The 9,081-nt window shown below is 34.2% G+C and overlaps 1 protein-coding gene across 1 annotated transcript in view; it reads left to right on the top strand.

Moving 5' to 3' along the window:
* Positions 1-7,256: 7,256 nt before the first annotated feature.
* Positions 7,257-9,081, top strand: part of LOC108527344 (gephyrin-like) — a gene marked incomplete at both ends in the record, with an annotated part of 243,306 nt that continues 241,481 nt past the window's right edge. Inside the window, one exon of the mRNA XM_017868546.1 lies at positions 7,257-7,335. Coding sequence (XP_017724035.1) covers positions 7,257-7,335 — 79 coding nt within the window. The remainder of the gene's footprint in view (positions 7,336-9,081) is intronic.

Here is a 9,081-nt window from a genome sequence, read left to right as displayed (position 1 = left end):
GAGAGGGTGTCTTGTTCTGTTGCCCAGGCTGGAGTGCAGTGGCACGATCTCGGCTCACTACAAGCTCCACCTCCCAGGTTCATGCCATTCTCTTGCCTCAGACTATAGGTGCCCGCCACCACGCCCGGCTAATTTTTTGTATTTTAGTAGAGACAGGGTTTCACCACGTTAGCCAAGATAGTCTCTATCTCCTGACGTCGTGATCCGCCTGCCTCGGCCTCACAAAGTGCTGGGATTACAGGTGTGAGTCACTGCGCCCGGTCTTTACTCTTATCTAGCTTTAAGTTTATGTTCATTAACCAGCCTCTTCCCGTCCTTTCCTACCCACTCCCCTTCTAAGCCTCGCAACCATGATTCTACTCTCTACTTCTATGACCTCTTTTCTTTTAATGGATACTACATATGCCTGAGAACATTGCAGTATTTATCTTTCTGACTTATTTGACATAACATAATGTCCTCTAGGCTGATCTATGTTGCTACCTATGACTGGATTTAATTCTCTCTCTCTGTTATTTTATGATTGAATAGCAATCAATTTTGTATATATGCCACATCATTCTCTTTATCCATTCATCTGTTGATGTATGTTTAGTTTGATTCTATGTCTTGGATATTGTGAATCATGCTGTAGTAAACATGGGAGTATAAGTATCCCTTTGACATACGTGATTTCCTTGCTTTTGATAAATGCCTATTAGTGTGATTGCTGGATCATATGGTAATTAAATTTTACTTTTGAGGAACCTCCATACTGTTTTCATAATGGCTGTACTAATTTACATACCCACAAACAACGCATAAGTTCTTGTTTCTCTTCGTCGTCACCAGTATATGTTATCTTTGGTCTTTTATAATAGCCATTCTGACTGGGGTGAGATGATATCTCATTGCAGTTTTGATTTATGTTTCCCTGATGACTAGGGATGTTGAGCATTCATTCATATATTTGTTGGCTATTTGTATGTCTTCTTCTGCAATGTCTATTCAGATTCTTTTCCCAGTTTCTTTTTGTTTTTTTTGTTTTTTTTTTTTTTTTGCAACGGATTTTTACTCTTGTTGCCCATGCTGGAGTCGAATGGCTCGATCTCAGCTCACTGCAACCTCTGCCTCCCGAGTTCAAGCGATTCTCCTGCCCCAGCCTCCTGAGTAGCTGGGGACCATAGGCACGCACCACCATGCCCGGCTAATTTTTGTATTTTAAGTAGAGACAGGGTTTCACCACGTTGGCCAGGATGATCTCAGTCTCTTGACCTCATGATCTGCCTGCCTTGACCTCCTAAAGTGCTGAGATTGCAGGCGTGAACCACTGCTCCTGGCCTCTTTTTCCAGTTTTTAATCAGATTTTTTGATGTTGGGTTGTGGGAATTCCATATATATTCTGGACATTATTCCCTTGTCAGGTAAGTAATTTGCAAATATTTTCTTTCATTCAACAGACTATATTTCTTTACTCCGTTGATCTTATTTTGCTCTACAGAAGCTTTTTAATTTGGTATAGTTCCATTTTTCTATTTTTTAAATTGCCTGTGCCTTTGAAATCTTTAAAATCTTTGCCTAGACAGATGTCCTGAAGCATTTCTTATATGCTTTCTTGTAGTTATTTTGTAATTTCAGGTCTCAGGTTTAAATCTTTAATCCACTTTGAGTTGATTTTTTTGTGATGAGAAGGATCTACTTTCATTCTTCTGCATATAAATATCCAATTTTCCAACACCATTTAGGTATTTTATTCTTTTTAGCAGGTATTGATTGCAAATGGGATTGCTTTCCTCTTTTTTTTTCAGCTGGTTCATTATTCTATAAAAACATCACTGATTTTTGTATGTTGATTTTGTATCCTGCAACTTTACCAAATTTGTTTAGCAGTTCTAAGATATTTTATCCTTTTCTAGATTCAGGAGGGATATGTGCAGGTTTGTTACATATATATATTGTATAGTGGTGGGATTTGGGTTTCTAGTTTACCCATCATCTGACTAATGAATATTTTACCCAATAGGTAGTTTTCAACCCAACCTCCCCTTTTGGAATCCCCAGTTTCTATTATTTTTCTTCCTAGAGTTTTTTGAGGAGTCTTTAGGATTTTTTACATGTAAGATTATGTCATCTGCAAAAAGGGACAATTTGCCTTTCTCTTTTCTAATTTAGATGAACTTTATTTCCTTTTGTGGCCTGATTTTTCTTACAAGTAATTCCAGTTCTATCTTAAATACAAGTTGTAAAAGTATATATTCTTTTCTTGTTCTGGTTCTTAAAAGAAAGGCTTTTAGCTTTTCTCCAGTGTGATACTGGCTGGGTTTTTTTCATATTTGACCTTTATTGTGTTTAGGTATAATCTTTCTATACTTAATTTTTTAGAGTGTTTATTATCAAGGGAGTTGAATTTTATCAGATGCGTTCTTTGGATTTGAGATGATCATATGGTTTGTTTTTCGTCTATCATTCTGTTGATGTGATGTAGCACATCTATTGCTTTTCATATGTTGAACCATCCTTGCATACCTGGGATAAATTCCACTCAATCATAGTGTATTTTTTTTTTTCTGATGTGCCGTTGGATTCAGATTCCTAGCATTTTGTTGAGGATTTTTGCATCTATGCTAATCATGGATATTGTGATTGTTGTTGCATCCTTGTTTGGTTTTGGTATCTGGGTACTGCTGACCTCATAGAATGAATTAGGAAGAGTTCCCACCTTTTTAATTTTTTGGAAGAGTTTCAGCAAAATAGGTGTTCTTTTAAAGCTTTGTGGTCCTGGGCTTTTTGTTGGGGGACTTTTTTATTGCCGATTTAATCTCGTTACTCATTATTGATCTGCTCAGGTTTTCTATTTCTTCTTGATTTAATTTGTGAGCTTATATGTGTCCAGGAATGTATCCATTTAATAGAAGTTTTCTAATTTCTTAGTGTGTAGTTGTTCATAATAATTTCTAGTGATCCTTTGTATTTCTGTTGTATCAGTTGTAATGTCTCATTTTTTATTTCTGATTTAACTTATTTGGGTCTTCCTTTTTTCTTGATTGTCTAGCTACTGGTTTGTAAACATAGTTTATCTTTTCATAAAACCAATGTTTCTTGTGATCCTTTGTGGGTTTTTGTCTCTATTTACTTCTGCTCTAACCTTTCCTTCTTCTTACTTTAGGTTTGGCTTGTTCTTCCTTGTCTGGTTTCTTGAGATGCTTTGTCAGATTGATAAAGTGAAATTGTTCAAATTGTTTAAGTGTTTATTGCTGTAAACTTCCCTTTTAGTACTATTTTTCAGTACACTATAAGTTTTCGGCATGCTGTTTCTATATTAATTTGTTTCAAGAAATTTTTTGGTCTTTTTAAATTTCTTCATTGAACCATAAGTTTCTCAGGGTCTTTTCTCTTTTTTTCTTTATTAATCTTATTAATGGTTTGATTTTCATGTATTTGTAGAATTTCAAAAGTTCCTTTTGTTACTGATTTCTGATTTTACTCTATTATAGTTTGAGAAGACACTTGATATGATACTGATTTTTGAAAATTTCTTAAGGCCAGTCTTGTGGCCTAGCATATGGTCTATCTTGTAGAATGTTCTGTGTGCTGATGTCAAAAAATGGATCTAAAATGGTTTACAGACCATATTTGGTCCAACAGCTGCAGTTGGACCAAATATGTTCTGTAAGCCATCTTTAGATCCATTTGGATGCACATTTTTAAAGGTAACTTTGTTGGGTATAGTATTATTAATCGGTAGGTTTTCTTGTTCCAGTACTTTGCTTAAACCATTTTTTTTCTCCCTTGGCTTATAATCGTCCTGCTGAGAAATCTGCTGTTAGTCTGAAGGGGGTTCCCTTATATGTAACTTGATGCTTTTGCTGTTTTAGAATTATTTCTTTGTCTTCGACTCTTGGCAGTTTGAGAGAGATGTGTCTCAGAGATGACATTTTTGGGTTGAGTATTTTGGGGATATTTGACCTTTCTAGATCTTGATGTCTTTCTCTCAAGATTTGGGAAGCTGTCAGCTATTATTTTACCAAATAAGTTTTCTATGCCTTTTCTACGCTCATTTCCTTCTATAATTCACAAAATGTGAATATTTACTTGATGGTTTCCCATGTCATAAAGGTTTATTCATTATTTTTTTAAAAATCTTTTTTTTCCTTTTGTCTGACTGGGTTATTTTAAAACCCAGCTTCAAGTACTAAAATTATTTTCTGCTTGATCTATTCGATTATTGAAGCTTTCAATTGTATTTTTTTATTTTAATTGTTGAATTCTTCAGTTCCAGGATTTCTGTTTAGTTGTTGTTTTTTATGACATTCTATTTAATTTCTCATTTAGATCACCAGGTTTTTTTTCTGATTTATGTATATTTTCTATCTGTGTTTTTTTTGTATCTACTGAGTTTTAAAAGATTATTATTTAAATTTTTTTCAGGTATTTCATAGAGTTTCTTTTAGGGGCTCTGTTATTGGAGAATTATTGTGTTTCTATGGCAGTGTCATATTTCCTTTTTCGTGTGTCTTGCATCCCTACATTGATAACTGTGTATATGTTTAGCAATTTCTTCTTTCAGTTTTCTGGATTCGCTTTTTTAGGTAAACTTTTTTCTGTAGACATATCTATAGTGTCATTTGGGTAAAGTGTTTTGGCTTTGGGTCAGGTGGTTGCATTAGTGTAGTCTCTGTATGATTACTTTGGCTGTAAATAATGTTAGCAGTGTCTGCAGTTTCCGAAGAGGGTTCAGGTGAGGTTGTTCATGGAGTCAGTGACAAGACTTGTCTGGGGACAGGGATATTTGGTGGGCTTGTTCTTTGGCTCCTAAGGATTGTGCACAGTCGCTGGCAGTGTTAGCAGTGGGTTGGTTCTTGGGCTTCTGGGTGGTGATTGGAGGTACATGGTGGCCTTACCACTGGAGTTCATGAGGTCATCATTTGTGGTGCGCACTGGGTGGGCCAGCCCTCAGGCCCTCAGACTCCCTGTTTGCGCACCGACTGTAGTTGTAGCAGGCCTTTGTTGAGCCAATCTTTGAGTTCACAGGTGGCACACATGGGTGTCTTCATTTTTAGATGGATATTTTATCAAGGTACAAACTTGGATTCATAATTTTTCTTAAGTATTTTAAACATATTGTCCCATTGTCTTCTGGATTTGATAGTTTCTGTTAAAAACTCAGCTTTAGGTTTTCTTGTTTTTCTTTTGAAAGTGATATGTCTTTTTTCTCCCTCTGTTATTAAAGTGTTCTTGTTATCTTTGATTTTCAGCATTTTGAGTGTTGGTTGTGGTTTTTTTCACTTTTGCCAGTGTGGTGTTTGCCATACTTCCTAAGTCAGAATGTTAATATATTGTATCAGTTTTAGGCTAGTCTCAGCAATTTTTAACTTTTTCTGAAAGTATTGTTTCTCCTCATTTTCTGTCTACTTTATTCTAACTGGAATTGTATTTGCGTTAAAGTGTTTAATTCCCACATATCCCTTATGCTCTGTTCATTTCATTTTTTTTATGCTCTGCTTCAGTGTGGATATTTTCTGCTGACCAATATTCAAATTCACTAATCTGTGCTTTGCTGTGTTCAGTCAGTTATAAAACCCACCCACCAACTGCTTTATTGCAGATAGTGTTTTTCAGATATAAAATCATTATTTAATTTTTAAAATAGATTTTCATTCTTGGTTGAAGTTTTCCTTTTTTCATCTACTCTGAAGATCTTTCTTAAAGTCCTTGTCTTCTAACTCTGTATCATCTGTGGGTCTGCTTATATTTATTCTCTTTTCCCTTGATTGTTAGTCACATTTGTGCCCCTTTCCATACCTTGTAATTTTTATCATATACCAAATATTGATTAAAATAGAGCAGCAGAAATTGAACTAAATATTATTTTTCTTCAATTCTGTATTAGAAAGATATGATCAAGTGCTTATCACCTCAACTCAATTATGAATCTTACTGCATCAAGTTTGTGTGGCAGCTTTTGATATACTTAGAATGCCTTTGATTTTAAATGTCCTAATGACAGGAACTGTTGTGTTGCAGACTATTCTGTCTGGTGACGTTGTATTTATATACTGTAAAATTGTTGGAGATTTTACTCTACCTTGCTGGTCCTGCTCCCTTTACTCATTTCCTCCTGCTCCCCACCCACTAAGGGGATGCTTTTGGTTGAGAGAAAATATCTTGTGGGAAGACCTATTAAAATTTTGTCCTCACAGTGGTAGGCTCCATCTGTTCTAGTGTGACTTTGACTTCTAATCACCACAACATTACAGGGATTATTATTTGCCCCATGGCCTATTCTCCCAATTGCTGCCCCAAATCTTCTTAGGTAATTCTGGTACTCAGCAAATTTTTCAGGGAGAAAACTGTCTGTAATTTTGGGCTTCATCAGATTCCAGTTTTTCATGCCAGCTTACAAATTATCAAGAGCTGTGCTGGTTTTTCTTTTCCTTAGTAGTGTCCTTCTTTCTTATCTAGCCTGTGTCTAAATGGCAAATCCTTCCAGAAATTAAAATAATCAGCAGGATTAACTGACTTAAAAGATATTAATCATCAATCATCCTGCAAATTTAGTTTATCCTTTTTATTTCCATTGCTCACCAATATTTTTAAAAATATTATTTTGTAGTTTGTCTCTTTTTTTCCTAGTTGTTGTGGGGCAGTGACTTGCTGCTGTGTACTAGTAAATTAATCTTGTAATAGTAAGAACAAAATTTAGACCGACATGTTTATTATTTTATATAATGTATTTATATAGAGTTGGTGGGCTTAAAGTAGTGGATTGTTATTGAAGTGTTGGCTGGTTTAGAATATTAACATTTGTTGCTAAATTCACCAGGCCTGTAAATAAACCAATATTAATATTTGGGGAAAATTTTTTTTAAAAAACCCATTTTCATTTCAAAATGTCTTTTGGTCAGCAATAGCTTAAATGAAATGTAAACAAAATTAATTGTTTTTTCTTTTCCCCATTCTTATTTAGTGAGTGATAGTTGCTTCAGGAATNATAGTAAGAACAAAATTTAGACCGACATGTTTATTATTTTATATAATGTATTTATATAGAGTTGGTGGGCTTAAAGTAGTGGATTGTTATTGAAGTGTTGGCTGGTTTAGAATATTAACATTTGTTGCTAAATTCACCAGGCCTGTAAATAAACCAATATTAATATTTGGGGAAAATTTTTTTTAAAAAACCCATTTTTCATTTCAAAATGTCTTTTGGTCAGCAATAGCTTAAATGAAATGTAAACAAAAATTAATTGTTTTTTCTTTTCCCCATTCTTATTTAGTGAGTGATAGTTGCTTCAGGAATCTTGCAGAAGATCGCAGTGGGATAAATCTCAAAGATCTCGTACAAGATCCTTCTTTGTGAGTATTTTGCTTTCAGTATTAAGTATAAATTATTAGTGTTCCTTCTCTCAAAAGAGTTTTATCTGAAAACTTATTTAAGGTACAACAATTTTTTCTTTTCTAATACTGTGTTTTACACGTATTGAAGTCTGACAGAACAGTTTCTTTTTAGAAATAGATTTTAGAAGGAATGATGTCATGATTAATGATCGATTTTCAAGGAAGAATGCTGATGGCTGATGATATCTAGCCAATGTGGCAGTAGCTACTAGCCAAGGAAGATGATTAGTAGTTGATTTGCTTGGGAAAGACAGATTGAATTTGTTTACAACAATTTGAAGTTTTTTGAATATATTATTTATAGCAATTATTTGTAATTATAATTAGAAATATAAAGTAGTTATTTGTAATAACAATATACATTTGAATATGTTAGATATATTTCTAATGTTTTACATATGGCACAGGAATTTGAGGAGTTTTATAGGTTTCAGTTTTTAATTTTTTTGCTCATCAGTCAGTCCCATTCTTTATTAGCATATCTTTCTAATACATATATTCTACAATAATGTCACTTTCTATTTCATGAATTTTTTTTACAGTTTTATATTTACTGGTAAATATGCATACTATCTATGAACATACCTTCCCAATAATATCACTATTTATTAAAAAAATTATTAAAACTAGTTAAGCCTGTGAAGCAGAGTAAAGAAAATTGAATGCTGCCAGGTACCTTCTTTAATGACACATATAATGCATACAATTAAATGTGTCCTAATAGGAAATCCATCTCCCAGATCACATGTAATCTACCCTCCCACAGGATTCACTAATAAGTCATTGAGAATTTTGTGAGGAATAAACACAAGAATATCTTGAAAAAATATAATGAGAGTGCTGAAAATGTATTGAATATCGAAGTTTATATGTAATGTCATGAGTTCAGAATGCATTTCCAAGTCTACCTCTGTACATTTTTTTCTTTTCTCAATCTTTCTTTTTCTAACTCAAAAGGATTGCGAATATTCCTCCTCCTTGATTTTTATCCCTATGAAGATAGACAGTTGTCCTTTGAGTCCTGTGAAAATTTAACCAACAATGTAATGATTCTGTTTGGATGTAAATATACCTAGTGAATAACATTTAATTGCATTAAGAGTTCTACTTTCCTTATGGATATGGGTGGAAACTTTACAGTTTCCTCAAAAGACTTAGCTTATTTTAATGAATAAAATAAATTATTGGCTGGGCACGGTGACTCATGCCTGTAATCCCAGAACTTTAGGAGGCGGAGGTGGGTGGATCACGACGTCAGGAGATTGAGACCATCCTGGCCAACATGGTGAAATCCCGTCTCTACAAAAAATACAAAAATTAGCTGGGCGTGGTGGCGTGCGCCTGTTGTCCCAGCTACTTGGGAGGCTGAGGCAGGAGAATCTCTTGAACTCAGTAGGCAGACGTTGCAGTGAGCCGAGATTGCGCCACTGCTCTCCAGCCTGGGCGACAGAGCGAGGCTCCATCTCAAAAAAAAAAAATTATTATTATATTATTTGTAAGATATATTTTAGTAAAATAAGACTGTATATCTGTTTAATGCAGCAATATGATGAAAAAAATTTGCTCATATGAACTCCAATTATATAAAAGATTTGAAGAATTACACTTGAATAATGGATTATAATAATCAATTGTCTTGTTTTGAGAAAACTTGTTGCTTCTTCCTGGAATGTAGAATAACATTCATCATTCAACCTACCACTA

The sequence above is a fragment of the Rhinopithecus bieti genome, unplaced genomic scaffold, assembly GCF_001698545.2.
Source record: "Rhinopithecus bieti isolate Rb0 unplaced genomic scaffold, ASM169854v2 scaffold_4746, whole genome shotgun sequence".
NCBI lineage: Eukaryota > Metazoa > Chordata > Mammalia > Primates > Cercopithecidae > Rhinopithecus > Rhinopithecus bieti.
Note: the sequence above shows the minus strand (reverse complement) of the source record. Positions and strands in the feature narration are given on the sequence as shown.